The sequence below is a fragment of the Amphiura filiformis genome, chromosome 15 (genome assembly GCF_039555335.1).
Source record: "Amphiura filiformis chromosome 15, Afil_fr2py, whole genome shotgun sequence".
Lineage (NCBI taxonomy): Eukaryota > Metazoa > Echinodermata > Ophiuroidea > Amphilepidida > Amphiuridae > Amphiura > Amphiura filiformis.
This window is the reverse complement of record NC_092642.1, coordinates 60,344,621-60,365,359: the sequence shown is the minus strand read 5'-3', so window position 1 is coordinate 60,365,359 and position 20,739 is coordinate 60,344,621. Positions and strand designations below refer to the sequence as shown.

Below are 20,739 nucleotides of genomic sequence, written 5' to 3'. Positions count from 1 at the left end.
CTCGGACGAATACGGTAATATATTGGTGATTAATATTGTGTTCAATTCAAGATGAATTTGATGCATTTTGAACATGTCACATTGCACAATGATACTAAGTATCATAATAATGAAATAATAATAATAAAAAGATGTGGTGTTTCATAATAATGAAATTATCTTTTTTTTTCTGATTTGAATGTTGGATTGTTTATTTAAAGGCCCATTCAGTGATTTGCTCATCTCGACGATTGTAAAAATCATCAAAATTCAGATTTTGGTACTTTTGGCATTGTCATAAGTATGTAAACATAGCCTGCTAGTGGTTCAGCCGAAAGCCGTGCATTTAAGACAAAAATAAAGAATTTACATGAATCTGTAATTTAGATATGACAGTATCTAAATTAGCTACATGTATTCGAATGGGGCTTCAACTTTGTTAATACTTCTGTTTTCTTTGTTTTTTGCCAAATTTTTCATTTCAAAAATACCAAATGACAATTTGAATGACTTATCCTTCACTTTTAAGCAATTTATAAACAATTTTAACTTTTTTACACTTTTGCTGAGATCACTGAATGGGTCTTTAAATCAGTATTATTAAGTGTCATTTTAGGGCAAACAATTCCTACCGTATCGGACCTAAACTAGTGCCCGGACCCTGAAGTAAGTTGTCTGAAGGGCTGGAGGAGCCCGGGGGAGTGGCTTTTTAATAATCGGGAGGAACTGAAATATTTTCATATAATTCCCAAAAATAGCAATAATACAGGAAGGACAAAAAAATGTCACAATTGACAATGCTAGTTTTGGAAGGGGTTAAAGTCACAAAATTATGAAAATGAAGTTAGTTTGACAGTTTCTACTACAAGGGGGTTATCTACACCCTTTGTGCAAGTTTCATAGTGAAATAAAGTGGTAGAGCAATGAAATTGCATAGACATATTCACCTCCTTGCATTGAAACTACATGGACATAATAACCTTCTTTGCTATTTATAGCAAAATGCACTCAATGTGACTTAACCCCCATTTTAGAACTAGTGAACCGTGCATTGGTTCGAGTCCCCGCCCCACCACCGTGTTGCACCCTTGGGCAAGGCGCTTTGCCTCGCTTGCCTCACCCCACCCAGGTGTAATGGGAAGCTGTTAGGGGTAGTCACAGTCGTTGTACTGATGAACCCTGCGCCAATTGTAGGCTGCAAATGTGGGTTCCGACATATTCTAATAACGGCGGAATAAATGTAAAGCGCTTTGAGGCTGTTTACGGCATAAAGCGCTATATAAATATCTACATTTAGTTGTTGTTTTTTAGCTCATTTGCGCCAGCAAATGAACTATAGCCGTAGTCTAAATTTGTCTATGTTTTTTACTTTCTCTTGCTACATCGTTTGAGCAATGGAGCTGCTAATTTGAGGGAGCAATCTTTGCATGATCGTTCATGATTGTTACTTAATTAGCTAGGAAAATTCGGACGGAAAGTGTGATTTTTGGAGCATTTTCTTATGAAAATTTTTACCAGATTTCATAGAATAGTCTCCTTTACAGACTGTTTGTGGTGCTGATCATATTACAAACACTGTTCTAACTCCTTGATGTGGCGATTTTGTAAAAGAGATGTTGAATTTTAATTGCTTCAGTGCGGCTTCAATGTTTGCTTTTCAGTGTTGCTTGCCATACATTTTGCAAGTCCATAGATATTGCACCAAGGCTAACTAATAACTCAATGGTGCTGCTATGTGCTAATAATGTGTAATTTTTCCAATTGGGAGGTTTTTGGGGGACCAGTAAACAACTATAAAGGCTTAGCAGTCATAAAATACGAGCAAATAAACTGAGAGCTAATTAAATACACTTAATTAGATCAGGCAAATATGTTGTGAAAGTAATTATATCGAGAAGGTCGTATCTGCAATAGCTACCCTATACATAATCTTAAAAATAAAGCACTTGACAGCTATTGCATAAACCCTACCTAGATGTGTTTTTACAATTTTGTATATAAGAGATAAAGTACACATTAGGCTGAGTTCACATAGAAGTATACGGTATACGGTATTCGCTATACGAAATACGCTCATTCGTTCAGGCTGAGTTCATATAGGAGTATACTATGTGAACTCAGCCTGATCGAATGAGCGATTTCAGATAGCTTAATACGAGTATGTCAGTTTACCCATTTTCTTCGCCTTATCAAATGCTTGTAACTTTACTTCTTGAGTTCACATTGCATTCAATGAGGTGTCATAATGTGCAGAATTAGATAGTGCATCTATTAAAAAATGAATTTGCCCACATATGGTTTAGGTTTTTAAAATTTGGACGGTATACGCTGCACTAAAATCGAACACGCCATGATTCCCACTATACTATACTATACTATACGCAGGTATACGGCCTTTTCGAATAGCTCTTATGTGACCCGGTACTATGAAATTACCTTGCTCGATTTAATCTATACGCGTGCACCTGCAAAACGTACATTGTATACCCGAATAGTATACTTCTATGCGATCGTAGCCTTATGTGAGCCGGTACTATGAAATTGCCTTGCTCGATTTAACTATATACGCGTGTACCTGCAAAACGTGCACCGTATACCCGAATAGTATACTTCTATGTGAACGCAGCCTTAGGGTTTAGGGCAAGAAAACCCTATCTGCAATAGCTGCCAGGTGTAAAATGTGTACAATATAGAATGCAGAAATTACCCAAATGTCTATGGAGCAGCTATCACTGCAAACCCAGAACGTCTAAATTCAGCAAAACTTCTAGTATTGAGATTAGATATGAATCTAGAGTATTAGCCTTTGTTAAACTGATACTGGACAAAATTACTTATGGAAACAATTATTATAGACACATTCATGGTCTGCTAGCTCCCTCCCAATTGGTTTGATATACACTTTTTCTGAAGATCACTAACTATTATTCAATGTTGATTGTTGTACAACTATATGTAAAATTACTGCTCAAATAATACTATTAATAACATCACCATTGAAATCCATGCTTATTGTTTGCAAGCAATTCACTGAACTGGAAATTACTCCTTTGCAATGATTTATAAGAGCCCATAATGTTACCCTTGTTTGCTTCTTATTCCAGAACCACCCATGTGTAAAATGCACCCTATGCTGTTTTGGACTTATAGTAGAGATGACCAATGAACCATCAACTTGATTAGAACACTCCCATAGACATGCAGGGAGCTCAACTGTGCACTGCTTGCACAGACATTTCTAAATTGATCTCATTCTTTTATTTTTCAATATTTTTCTGTAAAAATTAGGGAAGTTAATGCCAATTATATTTTGTAACTATCCTGCAAATTACAGTAACATAACTTATTTCATTTTCCTGTAAGTGCGAGTCAAAATTGGTCCATCCCCACAGTGCAATTAATTGCCAGTGGCTGAGTTCAGCACTGCTCAAGAATGGCACAAAATATTCATGTCAATGATTTCAGGTGAAAAACGTGGCCTACTGAGCTGAAATTTGGCAGAGTTGCCAGTAATACCTCTATCATACCCTCTGTAAAAAGGTTAAAATATTGAACAAGTAGATCTCGAAGTTACAAATTAAATCACCAGCTTTCCTTTGGAATTTCCATACTCCTTTCGAATCATGCTAAGAAGACACCTTTCTGAACATAAATGTGAAGTTTCGTGCTCATTTGATGTATTTTTTACCTGATTTCAACCCTAAACGTTTTCTTATATTTAAGCCCATACCATCTAAAACTTGCTGCTGGCTATACCTTGTTTAGAACTTTCAAAAGAAGTACCTGAATGTGCCACCATAACTGTTTCAAAATAGCCCGCGAAAGTCATGAGTAAACTCCGAGGTCATGTATTGAATTGTTTTGAATGAGGAATACTACGGGGAACCAGCACCTTTTGTTAGAAGTCACACATGAGCATGATGAGTGAAGTGGAGTTACCTCTATTGTTGTGAATGAGTCAATGACCTTCAATGACACTTAAGATTTAATTTGCATACACCTACTAATTGGTCATATTAAACCCAATAACATCGAAATTTTTGGTTGTGAAAAAAAAAAAAAAAAAAAAAAAGTTTGTCTGGACTTAGGTGCAATTTTGATTTTGTGCCATATCGGCCATCTTGGATGATTTTTGGCAAATGTTCGCTAAATGTATGATTTCAATGCCTCGGTTTGAAAAAATAATTTATGCCATTGACTAGTATTTACTAGTAAAGTGCCATTTCATAAGAAACCCCTTTGATACTTTCACAATATGCTTGTTTCATGTTTGCATAAATATATGTTAAAATAAAGATATATATAAAGGTAAATATATGCTTATGCCAATTGTGCTCCCAATTGATATTTTTGGACCTTGTCATTTTATTTCGTTCCAATGACCGGTCAGAATGGGAAACTTTGAAAATTCATAATTCGAAAAGTTTTTGACCGATTTTGACCATTTAACCACCTAAATACTTCTATTGATGAGTTCTATCCAGAAAACAATCTTTTGTAGCAATAGGGGCAACATGAAATTTTGATGGTTATCCCTACTTATAGTGTCTAATTTTGAGTCTATTTATCAGACTTCATTTGAGGTCTGATCCTCTGGATTGTATACTCCCCAAATAGTGGTCTAAATTTGTGCCTATATTTAGTAATTAATCCCTCATTTAGCATGTTTCTATTGAGTCCCCTGCATTTTACCGGTAAAACTGTTCGCCGTCAAATAGCAGCGAAAGGCGGATAACGGTCAGTTTCCATTGCATGTTGTTTACCGGTAAACACTCGATGAACAGCGTCAATTGACACACCTGAAAAGTTTGCCGGTGAAAGGTCGTGCACTGGGGTCAATCCCCGGGTCAATCGCAAAGCATTGTGGATTTTAATATTGTAGTATTTTCTTAATTGTTTGGCTAAAAATGAGGTAGCAAACACGAGAAAAGAAGACTGAAGAATAATGTTTTTTTATTAGCGTTTTCATTCGTTCTCGTACATCAAATTACGCCATTAGGAAATCCCCCTCAGTGATATCGACGTGAGTACTCAGTATTGTTGCGCGCAAAAAAATAGGTCTTAGAATTTAATCTTTCACAGTTTAATTTCAGTTAATATTCTTTTTAGCGAATAGTAATTTAACATCAACAACATAATATTAAATTCATGAAATCTTTCTAATTTTCTGAAGCACACACCGCCGCGGATCCGAGTTGATTTCTATTTATTTCGCATGCACAGCTGGATTCATCCGCTGATGTTGTTGTTGTTGTTTTATTTCTCATAAATTTACTCATAAATCATAACTCACTTAAATATTTAGCATAATATGTATAATGCAGGGATAATGCATTATGAATATTTCTTCCATTTACTTTATTTAAGCCTATAGCAAGTGAGTCAAATATTTGTATGTGATTAGGCCTAAGAATTTTTGCGAACGGAATGGTATAATCATGGTATAATACATAAACAAGCTAGCTCATTGATGATGCAGAGGTCAATTTCGCGACTCAACTTCCCTGTATGCGCATTCAATTGGAACGGAGTGAGTTTCTATTGACGTTTACCGGTAAGCGTCCCCGCTATTTTCCTTCCTCAAGAAGGAAAACTTTACCGGTAAAAACTCGCCTCTGTTTACCAGTAAATAGCGGGGAAGGTCAGTTTATATTGAGCAGAATTAATCCCTTTACCGTCTTTTTACTGGTAAATGGTCCCAATAGCAACACACTAATTGTTACTGCCAAACCAATTTTAGAGGATCTGCTGAAATATAGGCACTTTGGGTTTGCAGTGTATGGTCCTAAACCCTCAATATAATTGTTTCTTGTTTTTCTTCTCACCCAGTTGTTTGTCTCCAAGATAAGTACTTAGTGGTCCAATTAACATTATTGTTATCTTATTGACTATGCAGCTCGTAAAAATTTGGCCCTGCTTTATATTAAGGTGAGACAGGTGTAATCGGTTTTTGTGTGAAGATCATAGAAATTTAAAACTTGGTACAAAGTAATTGATATAAACAAAAAATACTCAAATGTTAAGCATATTAATTAACTAATTTGCATATTTAATTAGGGAAAATGAGCTACAGCACCATTGGTGCTCTTGTTTTTTTTATTCGATTATGCCAAAAGAATTTACCCTATTCAATGCTATTTTAGTTAAAGTGCACTGGAAGAGGGCGCTTAAACCAACGCAAACTAGAAAAGTGCACAGGGGGCGCTAAATTAGGGGAGAGCACTAATTAGATCGAATATGGTAAATGCTTATTTTAACAGAACTGCTTCACAATTATTTGAATACATGTACCGTATTCGTTCCATTAACCACCCATGCTGCTATAAGCGTCCACCCAGAAACTTTAACAATGCAAAATCTTGGTCAGCGATCCAGTTACCATGATAGGAATTGCTTTATTCCGTGTGGAGGTAAATTGATTTTTGACCAAGATTCTACTTGCCATCTTTACAATAAGCAAAATGTGAAATTATTAACCGCCCATCCAGTCTTGCCAAAATACTTCCATTAAGTTTACCTGTCGAGTGACTATACTTGGACATTATGTTCAACACCATGTTTGTGAGGGTGCACTAACTATATGCTATCAGATGGTGATGGGTGACTATTCAACAATGTAAAATTAAACGCCCACTAAAATGTCTTTGTTTAGCGCCCTGGGCGGTTAATGGAAGGAATATGGTGTTTAGAAATGATGTCAAGGAACTACAAAATATAATATTTGCATTTTGAAAACTTGTGTGGTGTTGATGTTTCTTTTTTACTCACAGCTTGTATAGCTTAAAAAACAAGTTTCTTTCCTATAGGTGGCCTAGAAACCAAAATTCCAAAAATTATTATTATTATTATTATTATTATTGTCAATAACAAAACCATTAGCCAGGCAACAGTCACACATGTGGCTTGCTACCCCTGGTGTGGTTGGCACCCTAGGGGTCAGTGTTTCAAAACCGGGATGGAGAAAAACTTTTCTCTTCATTTTCTTCCTTCCTTCCTTCCTTCTACTTAGGCAAAATGCAGCTTGGACGATGGGGTTAAAATCTTTAACTTCTCAAAACATCAATTTCACACTGTAAAATGTGACAAAAGATCTGCAGTTCTATAGCAACTATTTAATCCCCACATATGAAAACTACACAAATATATATTATTGTTTCAATTACATCAATTATCATACCTTGTTATAGTAGATTCCATAATTACATTGTAAAAGGGTAAGATCATTGGACCTCAACAAAAAAAAAGGTAATGTAGGGTCCGAAACTTATAAGTTCCCCTCTAATACTATTTAAAATAAGTCGCAAAATATTTTACGAAATGTAAAATGTAAACAAATATGTTTAGCCTTATTTGTTTTACCCCTGTGGACCAATTTATAGCGTCACACGTCATTGGTTTCATTCACAATGGTTAATTGTGTAAGAAAAGAGGCCGTTTTAAAAGTTGCATCTGAGTCCATAGCAGTCAGGTTTTCTTTAACAAACACATGAATAGACCTGACCTACTGTATTGTTTGAGAGCTGACTCCTATGCCTATATGGACTCAGATGCAACTTTTAACGCTGTTTAAAACGGTCTCTATTTTTACATAATGAACCATTGTGACTGAACAAAATGACGTATGACGCTATAATTTGGTCCATATGTGTAAAACAAATAAGGCTACACATATCTTTTTACAAGTTTGCATTTCGTCAAATATTTTTCGATTTATTAAAAGAAGTATTTAGGGGGAACTTAAAAGTTGTGGACCCTAGAAGTAACAGAAATAGGTAACCAAATGAAGTATTACAAATCTCTTGCTAACTGCATAGTGTAGAGTCAGTAAACCCATCAATTGATAACAGGGTCTTAGCTAGAAATCGTGGGTTGCCCGTCATTTGAATAAAATTGCCTGTCCTAATTTGACCTTTAAAACATTTGCCAGACCTCTATAGCCCATTGGGGGTTCAAAGAGTTCAAATAATGTGCTGATTTGGCCTTGTTCTACAAATTGGGTCTACTAAAAAGGTCAATTAGCTTCTCAAAACATACAATTCATAATATGGCATCTGTCAAAGGCTCCGGTCCCCGCACTCCGTGCATCCGCGGGTATTCATGCTTGTCGAAAATTTCGCAAAATATGGGGTGTTTTCAGATGAAGAAACGCGATTCGCGAAACACACAAAATAGGGGTGTTTTTCAAACCACGTGTTCGCGAAATTGAAAAATAAGGTATTTTCATCGAGCAGTCTATGCGTTTCTGCCAGAAAAGGGTATATATTAGAAATATCGTTCGCGTTTTAGCGAAAATAGGGGTATTGTCGAAGGGCAAATAATTCGCGAAATCGCTAAAAAAAAGGAGTGTTTTTCTCCTAAAAACTTCGCGAAATGACATGCAAAAGGGGGTGTTTTTTAAGTTCACCGACAAGCATGAATACCCGCAGATACACGGAGTGCGGGGACCGGGTCAAAGGCATTAATTTTGCCCGTCACAGGAGCAAACTGGCCGTCTGAAATGACGGCCAGACGGGTGGCTAGCTAAGACCCTGATTGATAATAATACTTGTATCTCGGGTGTTTTACATCACAAAATAGTTTAACACGGGGCTTTGACTTTTGTTACCCTAAACTGAAAGTGAACGAAACACATGAGATATTGCAAACTATTCTTTGGTTAAAATGTTTTTCCTGGTGGAACAATTTAAGACAAATTTTTTTTTACTAATTCGGGTGAAAAAACTAATGCACTTGGGAGCTTTAAGACAAACCTTTTTTTAATTTGGCCTAACTCATATATATTCCTTTTCTTCCACTTAATTTTATAAATCACCAGGAAAACAAAATAAATTTAAAAATATAATAAGCTATATTTACTTTCGAAGCGAAACCCACACCTATAATTGGCGAGTCAAGGTGGTCACCGTGGTCGCTATATGCACATGCCATGGTAGCTTCGCGTTAGTGCAATGGAAAATTGACTATTGCACGGGCGTGGAGTGCAATAGTCTACCTATTCGGAAGGGGCAATAAGGTAACCAAGGAATTGATTGGCTTGCTCCATTCCCAAGATGTAACTGTTGGCAAAAGCCACTACCATTACCTCATCACCTTCTCCCAAATAGAGAATTACATTCTTGGATAGGGTGGTGTGTTTACTATAAGCAGTCATGTAAATTGCTGCCTTCTCATCCCAGTTTACCACTAAACGTACATTTAACCCATAGCTTGCATGTGGATAGGCCATGATACTGAACGAAAAATAATACAACCCTGGAACGCGGCAGGTAAAGATTCCAGTGTTAGGATTCAAATCATCGCCCAAGTTGAGGAACACTGTTTGAAACACAATTGTTTCATAATCAGATGTTACCTGCAGATGATCCTTCTTCCAACTACGAAGGCTGACACGAGTGAAGGAGTACACTTACAGGACTCTCCCATCTCTCCCTGAACACCTGGGGAACCTGGTGGACCAGTTAAACCTTGGTCACCCTTTGTTCCTGTATTGAGAAACATAATAATGTTGAAGTTGTTTGTTAGAACATTATCCTATACGCTGGGGAAGTGATGTAATAAATCTGATTAACTACCATAGCAATAGGCGAAAACAATTTTTAATATATTGCGCTGCAGTACAAGCAGGTTGCACTCAATACCGGTCTTTTCAAAGATACTTATCTTACAGGTGCGAGTGATCAGCATGATATTCAATATTCTATAGAATTAAGATCCTGGTCTTTATCCCTGCTCTTTGACATCTATGGTTCAATGCACAGGTATCACGTGAATGTACCAGTGCAGCGCGGTATATTCACAAATTATTTTCACCTATATGCTGGCGAAGTTACGTAATAATCGGATTAACTACCATAGCAATAGGTGAAAACAATTTTGAATATACCGCGCTGCACTGATACGTTCACGCGGTACCTCTGCATTGAACCATATCATGTTGATCACTTGCACCTGTAAGATTAGTATCTTTGAAAAGACCAGTATTGTATTCAATCTATGACTGCAGACATAGACAGGTGATGAGTGTAACCTGCTTGTAGTGCAGCGCGGTATGTTCAAAATTGTTTTCACCTATTGCTATGGTAATTAATCCGATTAATTACGTAACTTCGCCAGCGTATTGCTATGATAGTTAATCCGATTGTTGCATCACTTTTTTTTTTTTTTTTTTTTTTCATTCTTTGTGAATTTCTGTATCTTGGAAAAAGGTTTGAGAACCGTTAGATAATGTCTTATGCACAAAGTATAAGGTGACAGAATTGACATAGAAATTAAAAGATCTCAGCATCACAAAAAAGAACTAGTGCATAAAGATTGAACTTTTATAAGTCCCATCATTTGTAGTATTTATACCTCTGAAAGAAATAGATTCAGAATGTTTAAATGACAAACATTAAGATAAATGAAGCCAATACGCAAGAGAAATGGTATGGGTTCTATAAAGGAGATCCAAAGGCTTGGTGTCATTTCCCCCTAATGTGTTATTTTTCTTGGAAGGGGGTACAGATGTACTGCAAATATTGGTACCACTCCAATTCTGACAATTAGAGCAATGATGAGTACGATTATTAATACTGGTTATAATTGTGTTTTGATAAGTTATATGGGTATTATAGCCAAAAATGACAAAACTTTGCATGTATCTGTTGAAAGACCTTTGTCTCAAAATTAGGTCTGCTGAAAATGTTCCTAGTTTTGTACATGGAAATAATAAATGAACATAGCTTTTGTACAGTAGCGTAGCCAGGGGCAGAATCTCTAGGGCAAAGGAAATGAAAAGGGGCAAGGAGCCCATTTTCTACCAAATTTCACCCCGATCATGGGCCAAAATAGTGTAAAATGCACAATTTTTACACGCTGCGCACATCTTCCCAATTAAGCCTTTATGAAAGCTCGAAGACATGTACAGTCTCTCTAAAAACAAAACCGGTATATGTATTGAATGATGCAACTGCATTTTTTTCATCTGTACCCTCAAAATTTTAGTTTGCCCCCTCTGACCAAAAAAGCTGGCTACGCCCTGGTTATGTACGCTCAGCCATAACAAGGCACCCACAGGGAGGTTACTGGACAAGTACATCCCAGGATGCAGCGGACACAATTATGTGCACATCTAAACTGGCACACTGTTCATTCATCTGAAATTCTCACAGAATGTATTTTGCCTGGAAGAGCCTGGTCTTTTTTTTGACATCTAGTTATGTGGGAAATTAAGAAGTTAGTACAAGATAATCAAAATATGTGAATATTATTAACCTGTAATGTCATTTTGGTTTAAACTGAGAATAAGGGCACATGTAGCAAGGGCATAAGTGGCACCAGTAATTATTTTTCAAAAGAAAGTACAGACCTCATTTTCTGCTCAAGTTTGCACCTGGGAGTTTGCATTTTATATTTGAGCAAAACATGACTTACCATGGAAACCAGCTTCTCCTCTGTCTCCACGAGGTCCGGGTTGGCCTGGAAGACCGGGAATGCCAGGCATGCCTGATGTGGGGGAACAAAAATTCAATTAATTATAACAACTTTCCTGGTGAAACAAATAATTGGCAATACCATCACTATACCAAGCAATATCAGTTGCAACACCAACAACAACACTGACACTGTGAAACATCATCAACTCCCCATAGGTGTAGATCCTGCACACATTTCACAAAGTGAATTTCAGGGGTGGGGTGGGGCAAAATTGACAAAAAAAATGGGGAACTGGGGAATTGCCCCTCCCCCCATAGCACTATGCTGGTTCTTCCTTGCTAATTTGGTACCAAATTAAAATATAGGCCTATAGGCCTACATTGCTGCTACTTTCTTTAATAGTTTCTCATATTGTGAAAATGCTTCTGAAAAGAAATAGGTAATTTAAAAATATACAACATGTTCATTAAAAAATAATTGGTACACACTGTATATTTTCTCGCACATCGCACACCCTGGTTGTGATTTCAAGTTTAGGTCATTGTAATCTGTGTTTTTATGCTTTCCAGCAATGTATACTTTTGCATACCTGTAATGGTACATAAAAAGTTATAACCATTTATCATAAACTTTCATATTGCTGCGTTCAATCGTAGAATAAAAGACACCATTAAAATTGCCATCATGTACAAGATCAGCTGTGGGTGTGTTAACTCATCATCAAGCTCATAACACTTCTTTCAATCACACGACCTACTTTCCTAAAACAAAAGGCCATTCAAATTTACATTCTGCTTGTATCTCATAATTAATGTATTTAAAACTCCAAAGAATGGTGCGATGTAGCTCTCTGTAACATTTTCATAACATCTGGGCTCTTTCTACCCCCGGTTTCTAACACATGGTCTGGTTTCCTAGATTAAAAGATCATTCAACTCCAAATTATACTCCTATTTCATATACAATGAATGTATTAGAATGTCAAACAATTAAAATATTTAGTTCTTTGTTTCAAAACACTCCGACTAAATTTAAACCCACAAGTGTGCATCAGCTGGTAACAATTCTGACAATACAATTTTAGATCGTTTCTTTTATTCTTATTCCCATATACATAAAACATACAATTGAACATTATACAATACAAAAGAAATGACACAACGAGCTTCTTGGTAATAATACGCATCTCACCCACTCAGTTTTAACCCACACAAAGTACATCTGCTGTTCATGAAACTGGCAACAATATTTAGCAATCCTAACAATAAACTTTCTTATATGAATTCAACAAGTGAAGGTAAAGAACCCCCCCAAAAAAAGAAGCAAAACTGTTTTTCGCGTATAAAGGATGAGTCACGTGTAAGATGCTGCTACACAGCATGAGGTCTACATTTCAAAACTTTTCATCATGACGCAAATCAATCAGCCAATCATAACCCCACATCGTGTTTACGGAAGGTGCGCGTTAAAGATGCCAAAGTGGTAAAAAAGTGCTGAGCTGCTTTATGGGTCACTCCATGTCTTTTCCATAGACTTTGTCATAGGGGCACGGGGGCACATGCCATGCCCCCAATCGATCTGATTTTTTTTTAAATCCCATAGGAAAATGGCCGAAAAACGGCTGTGCCCCCAATCAGACCTGCCCCCCCCCCCAAATCAGGCCCGGTGCCCTCCCCCCAAATTCTGGTAACAGACTAAGGTTATGGTTCTACTGCGCGTAAAAAATGTTGCCATATTAAAGCTGAAATGGTGAAATATGGTGCAAAAGTGGAATAAATTCGCTAAAATGGCCAAATTTGAGATTAATTTGGTCAGAAACCCACATATGGGTATGAACATTGGGGGAGGGGATGTAAAGACCACCCCATCACCCCCTTTCAAAATATTGGGGAATTCGTTGGTCATTCCGATCCCCATCCCCCGGCCCAAGATATGCCTATGGTCAATGGACTACTTCATCAACACAAAGATCTGCAGTAGCTGTACAAATGCACTACTTCATCAAAACATATATACATCAACAAAAGATATAAGCAAATCAGTACTCCACCAAAGACACAGTAGATTAATGCACCACTTCGTCAATACATATATTTACAGTAGAAGTAAACAATGCACTATTTCATCAATACACAGATCTACTTTAGATGTGCACAATACACTATTTCATCAATATTCAGATTTACAGTAGATGTAGGCCTAATTAATATACTTCATCAATACGCTGATCTACAATAGCTGTAAGAGACGCACCATTAGATTCTCATGCATGGGAGTTTGGGTCAGGTATAATTTTTTTTTTCGTTTTTTTACTCATCAGTGAGGCAAATTTTTTTTCGTCTCACTAGTGGGCGAATTTTTTTTTTCGTCTCACTAGTGGGCGAAGTTTTTTTTGTTGCAAAAATTGAACTCCCATGCCCCCCCTGGAAATGTAATGTTGCGCCCCTAAGGAATGCACGATGTCATTGGTAAACAGATCTATACACTTATCTACTGTAGATATAAACAAAGCACTACTTCATCAATACATATCTACTGTATATGCACTACTTCATCAAACACAGATCTACAGTAGACAAGCAATGTACTACTGCATCATCAATACACTGATCTACAGTAGATGTAAGCAATGCACTACTTCATCAAACACAGATCTACAGTAGACAAGCACGGTACTACTGCATCATCAATACACTGATCTACAGTAGATGTAAGCAATGCACTACTTCATCAAACACAGATCTACAGTAGACAAGCAATGTACTACTGCATCATCAATATACAGATCTACAGTAGATGTAAGCAGTGCACTACTTCATCAATACACAGATCTTCAGTAGATGTACATAATGCACTACTTACCGCTTATGGCCATACTTTTTAAATACAGATTTACAGTAGATAGCAATGCATCACATTATCAATACACAGATCTACAGTAGATGTAATTAATGCACCACTTCATCAATATAAAGATCTATATTAGATGTAATTAATATTCTATTTTATCAATACACAGATCTACAGAAGATGACAGGAATGCACTTCATCAATACAAAAATCTACGATGTTTAAGAAATGCACTACTTCATTGCAGTACTTAGAAAAATGTTTAATTCCTAAACACGCTTTTTGCAGTGTAGGCCTATATCGCAAATCATGCAGATAGGTCAAACTATACTTTTTTTGAATCATTATGACCAGAGGAATGTTTTCTGATCTAGAAACGTTGCTTAGAAGTTGATTTCTGAAGGTACACGCTAGGCCCTTCTTCCAACTAAACAATCAACTTGACAAGGACGCCACCACCTTACCTGGTGCACAAGATTGGATAGCATATCCATATGGCGCAACAGCTGGGGGTGGGCCCGTAGGAGATGTTGCAGGCGGCCGCGGTGTCATTTCTGGTTCTTCAGTTGTGGCCTCCGAAAAAACTGCGACGAAGGCCATCAGTAGTGCAGATACAGTAAAGAAACTCATATTGAGTGAGGGTGACTCTGAAATTGAAACAGAATAAAAGGAATTTGATCACTGAATTTTGCAAACTGCATAGGTAGGCCCCTACCGCATATCAATAATAAACTTAAAGTATTTGATCTTTTGATTGCCTATATTTCACAAAAGAAATCACGTGGTACACTGGTTAAGGTATTTGCCTTTGGTGCAAGAGGTCCTGGGTTCAATTCCCCGCAGGGCCAATCAAACTGATCTAATTCCGCTAGGCCGCCGCATATGACCCATGGCAGTAAGCCTAATTGTTGGCTACTTGCCTGTCCTGTAAAAAATGACCCGGCCAGCTATATCTATATACGACGAACCCCTTCACCGGGTCACTTTAATGCCTGGCCGAAGTTTCGTCAGTATATCTCATAGGCCTAGATTTCAAATATTTTAGCCTAGATAGGCGAATGCTTGACAAAAACAACAACAATAACAAAAACCATGGCAAGTAAAGAACCGTGGATTATAACTCTAAAAAGCAACTATAAACTCTAAAATGCAACGCTAAATTCTAACTGGGACACTAAAATGTAACTCGAACTCCCCACTCGAACTCGAACCACATTTTACTCTTCTTCGATCACAAGTTCTATAAGGTGTAGGCCTATCACCGGCGTGTCCAGGATCTTTTTTTCCTGCGGGGGGCTCAGAGGGGCTTTCAGAGTTAGTTAGGCCTATGCGAGGGGCTTAATGGCTAAAATCGCCAAAAAACGGCTGATTTTACATGTGTGTCTGTGACAAGAAGTTCCACAGTAAAATTCAAAACATATTATTTCACTATAATACCAAGAAAACATTACCCTTCCCATCTAATTGTACTATACCTTCCTTTTTTGCTACCTTTGAGTAATAGTGAATGATAATTAGTAGCCTATTTTCAAATCTTGAAAGTTACTACATGAATATGCTAATATCGGCACAGATAGGGGGTAAAGTCCGGGCACTTTTACACCAAAGCCAAATTCTACGCAAAAACAGGTCTACATTTCAGAAACTGAAATCCCTACGTCTGGATGCCATTATTATCGCTGCCCACCCAGTAAATTATTTTCCCCAATTTGAGGGCAAGAATAAATTAAATTGCCCACCCAGTAAATTATCCTTATACCTCCCTGTATGTTCTGAAGTAAGTTATATACTTGTTTCTCACTTGGTCCAATCCAGTCTGTGCGTTTTGAGCTAAATTCTACCCATGCCGATGTTAGTTTGAGTACAACCTAAATGTTGCAGTGCAGTTTCCAAAACTTTTTGTGCGAACAAAAATTGGTAAAATCATGGGGCCCTTTGAATTATGTAGGCTACTTTGAAGATGCATTTTTAGTAATAGATAAAATGGCATCATAGATCCAAAAGTTATAGAAACATTAGGACAGTTAATTCAAGGAAGAAATTAATTTACATTTATCAAAAAAAATGAAAAAGTTGATTTAATTCGTGATTTTTTATTTGATTTTTTAAAACATCGTGTGATTTAAATTTTGGTGATTTGTTATTATACTTAGGTCTACTTACTACTATTTTTCATTATAATTATTTTTCTTCTTCTTTCTAATTTTGATAGTAATAATTATATTGATCTTGTAAGTTAATTTCAACATTAAAATACGTTTTGAAATAGCGGTAGTTAATTTTTGAATTAGTTACGTAAGAAATGGTAATGAGTGAGAAGGAAATTTCAATTTTCAAGGTTTTCAAATCGGGCTGCAAGTGATTCGTTGACTCCTATGCTGTTTAGATGGTAAAAAACAAACCCTCTTTTTAAGTAAACCTAAAACTGAATGTTTTCCTGATTAGAAAGATTTGTGATATTTCTGTTATGTCAAATAAACTTCTTTTTCACCTTCCATCGCAAATTCGCATTTTGCCGAGTATATTCACTTTAATACTGTACATCATAGCAGAGTCTATGATCTCATTAGCCACATAAACTTCAGAAATGAATAAATAAAAACTTACCTAGTACTGGTACACTTCTCAGATGATTCTTCAAAGCCTTGGTTCGAGTTCAGTTCCCGTAAGACAAAAATGTGCTGATCAAAAAAATACTGAGAGGAGAGTTGGAGCTATAGGAGGTGAGATCACTCTGTCCTGTTCTCGTATGTCTGAGTTGGGTCTGTGGATGTTAGGCCTATTTATCAAAAATTAACGAGAATAGGTCCAGCTATAAACTAATCAGGGAATGGACTAATCCATGTGCACGCCTTTTGGGTGTGTTTTTATGTGATTGAACAGAAAAAGTATTTGAAAACATGATATTTCAAGGTAAATTTACAAATGGAATAAACCGTGTACATGTAGGCCTATGAGGCTCCGTAAAAGTAGTAAAGTTTACGTAGGCTTATATTGAATGCAACATATGGCATAATAATGGCTCACTTCAATACTGAACAATTCTGATTTTAGAATCTACCATTTTCGCAAAAGCCCGAGCACTTGGGAAGCTAACAAACAGAGGGAGTACGGTGACTGAAAAGATCAGATGTGAAAATCTATCAAATGTGCACAAATGAATACAAATCAGAAATGTAATAGTTAGAGTATGCACAATGGGCAAGTGCAGAAGTCTAATCTAAATTTCGATTAAAAACGCAAAATTACTTTGGAGATACTATTAGCAAAAGACATTACTGCCAAACAATATTGTATAGAATAGAACATTCAACACCAACTTCAGAAAGATGAGAAGATGATATCCCATAGGCATCAGAAATTTCTATTTGGGGGGAGGTATGGGGGCGAAGAGAATTTCAGTGGGTAAAAATCAAGAAATTTCCGCAAAAATGCCGAGAAAATGGTAAATTTTCGATTTTTTTCGGGAGAGGGCGGGTTACTGGGGGAACTGCGGTAAGATCTCTGATTAGGGGACTGGGGTAGCATATTTTACCCACGCCTCGTCCAAATGGCACCACCACTAAACCCATCCCATCAGACCCATCCCAAAATACCCAAAAAGTCCCCTTTTTTGACCCAAAAGGTCCTATCAAGCAAAATCCGCCCCAGTCCAAAAAGGTCCAAATTTTGAAAAAAGGGCCACTTTTTTTAAATCAGCCCCCCCCCCCCAAAAAAAAATCCTGGTTACGGGCCTGCATCCCAAAAAGAGACATGAACAACAAAGCATCCCTGCTTGTCCAGAAATTGGAAATGTGTTATGCCCGGCGTTTATAGACAACGTTATACACTGGTCATTATATTATTTTAGAAGCTTTATGGTCGCCTGCTCCGCAGCCAAATAAAGTCCGATATTATTCATGGACAAATTTAGTCTTGATATTTTTTGTTCAAATGAGTATAATTACTGAATTAGCTTATTCTATATTATATAGCGCTTAGCGACTTTTCTCAGATTTTTCATCACATGGTAAACGGTAAAAAATAAAATCGTTAAAATTGTGTTTTTCTTTCTTCTTTTTCTTTTTTAACCACCCTGTATAAAACATAAAGAAGTTCAAGATCATTTGGGATTGCGCAATGACATATGAAAATATTGTGCAATGGGGATTTTTTATACGCATTTATAGATTTTTTTAATATCATAGTCTAATCAATTGAACGATTGCTACTAATTAAAATGATTTACAACTGATGTATTTATTCATCGTACATTTAATTGGGCTATTCCATTTAATATCCACACTACCCCTGTGGAAGATTTAGCTAAAGTCTTCCACAGAGGGAGTATAAGTTTTGAATAGAAGAGACAGTTATTGGGTAAGTTCCATTTGAAATACTCACTCCAGTTGTGGAAGATATAGGTAAAGCCATAATATAGAGGGAGTATGGGTTTCAAATTAACTCTAACCAATTATATTTGAAAAACATACTCCCGCTGTGGAAGATATTTCCAAAATCTTCACAGGGGTAGTATGGATTTCAACTGGAATAGCCCATTGGCTGGATTAATTAGCTAGATACATTGTTTAAGATATCTGAAACTAATATAGCTGAATACTCTGCCTGTTCTTTAGGGAGTGTTCAGAAATACTTTGGTGGGGGGGGCTGGTCTTCCTCAAATTTTTCGCTCGAAAACTTTTTGACCCCTCCTCGATGGACTGCTAAACTTTTTGACCCCCCTCTTTGACAGACAAAACTTTTTGACCCCCCCCCCATTATCGTATAACAAACATACTTAATAGTCTTGTTTCCAGTGGTATGGTATCTGGGTCACATGTCATTGAGGGAGGCAAATGTTTGAAATATTCCCGGTGCATGGGACAATTGCACATGAAATACAAGCACAAGGACATTTTCATTTTATACTTTTAGATTTGTCCCAAATCAGGGTGTTTATCTGATTTTACAGGGATAAATGAAATAGATGATTTATTTGGAGGTTCATAGGCACATCAGCATAATTTTGATCCGTGGCTATTATGATAGTATAGGCCTACAAATGCGCGCGAACTGCGCCAAAAATTTGGCCATATTGAAGCTTGAATGGTCAAATATTGTTAAAATTTGAACTAATTTATGTAAAAAGCTAAAAATGGTCAAATATGAGATTAATTTGGTCACACAAATGTACACAGGTATCAGTTTTGGCCCCCAAAGACCGTGGTACCTGGGCCTGTGCCCACTCTGCCCTATGGTAAATCTACCCATGGGCCTATGTGTACAAAATAATTTTGCAATGAGAAATAGTAAACTGAAGTGTGCAGTTTACGTGCAAAGAAATCCAATTTATTTGCAATATTTTCTTGATTTAGTTGTATTTTGATCAGATTGGTACGGTAGCCTACTTTGAAGAGATATAACATTCTATGATAAAAAGTGCCAGTATTTCTTAGACCAACCCAGATGTTGCTGATCATCTTTAATGTTATATTAATTAATAGATATGTGTACACTAAGTGCCATCATTTTTTCAAAAACCACTGAAAACCCCAACTTGCCCGTATTAAAAGTGATATAGAGGGTGTTAATGCGCGCGAAGCGCGCGAAAATTTTGGGTTTTGAAGAGGAAAACTTTTTTGGCCCCCCCTTTCCTACCACCTAAAACTTTTTGGTCCCCCTTTTTTAAGGTCCAAAACTTTTTGGCCCCCTCCCTTTTACCAGCCCCCCACCAAAGTATTTCTGAACACTCCTTATTATCATATATTTTTTTTTTTAAAGATAATGGGGCTTTTGGCATGTTTGGTGTAACCTATCAAGCAAAATCAGTCGGAAGTCGGAACTCCTCGAGTTACAACTTTCGTTCAACAAGTTCTACCATCGTATTATTTATTTATTTATTTATTTATTTATTTATTTATTTATTTATTTATTTATTTATTTATTTATTTATTTATTTATTTATTTATTTTATTTATTTATTTTATTTATTTATTTACCTATTTATTTATTTATTTACCTATTTATTTATTTATTTATTTATTTATTTATTTATTTATTTACCTATTTATTTATTTATTTATTGATTGATTGATTGATTTATTTATCTATTTATCTATTTATCTATTTATTTATTTATTTATTTATTTATTTATTTATTTATTTATTTATTTATTTATTTATTTATTTATTTATTTATTTATTTATTTATTTATTTATTTAATTATTTATCTATTATTAGTATATAGTAGTACTAGGCCTATACTAATAGAATTAATATTTAGGCTTCCTATTCAGTATTATTATATTATTGTTTATATTATTCTTATTTAATATTATCATTTCAGTCAAATAAAAGTATTAAACAGTACTTTTTAGTATTCATATTGTCACATTTTTCATGTTTAATTTTTGTCTATCGTACATGTACATGCACACCGACTAATATTGATACTAACCCCGTGATATTAACGTGCACAAATGACTGACCCCTATTCCATACTACAGGAGTGGGAA

General features: G+C 36.1%; 1 protein-coding gene across 1 annotated transcript; it reads right to left on the bottom strand.

Moving 5' to 3' along the window:
- Positions 1 to 7,287: 7,287 nt before the first annotated feature.
- LOC140170681 (uncharacterized) lies at positions 7,288 to 16,986 on the bottom strand. Its single transcript, XM_072193925.1, has 4 exons — positions 16,852 to 16,986; positions 14,709 to 14,891; positions 11,392 to 11,463; positions 7,288 to 9,461 (listed from the first exon to the last, which is right to left on the bottom strand). The coding sequence occupies exons 2-4, from the start codon at positions 14,872 to 14,874 to the stop codon at positions 9,328 to 9,330; spliced, it is 372 nt and encodes a 123-aa protein (XP_072050026.1). The 5' UTR covers positions 14,875 to 14,891; positions 16,852 to 16,986; the 3' UTR covers positions 7,288 to 9,327.
- Between the last annotated feature and the right edge of the window lie 3,753 nt (positions 16,987 to 20,739).

Excerpts from the sequence above, each read along its gene's own strand:
- LOC140170681 (XM_072193925.1), bottom strand. The coding sequence starts at position 14,874 with ATGAGTTTCTTTACTGTATCTGCACTACTGATGGCCTTCGTCGCAGTT. Across the intron at positions 11,464-14,708 it reads TATCCAATCTTGTGCACCAG|GCATGCCTGGCATTCCCGGT; the intron begins GTAAGGTGGTGG and ends CCCCCACATCAG. Across the intron at positions 9,462-11,391 it reads AGGAGAAGCTGGTTTCCATG|GAACAAAGGGTGACCAAGGT; the intron begins GTAAGTCATGTT and ends TTCTCAATACAG.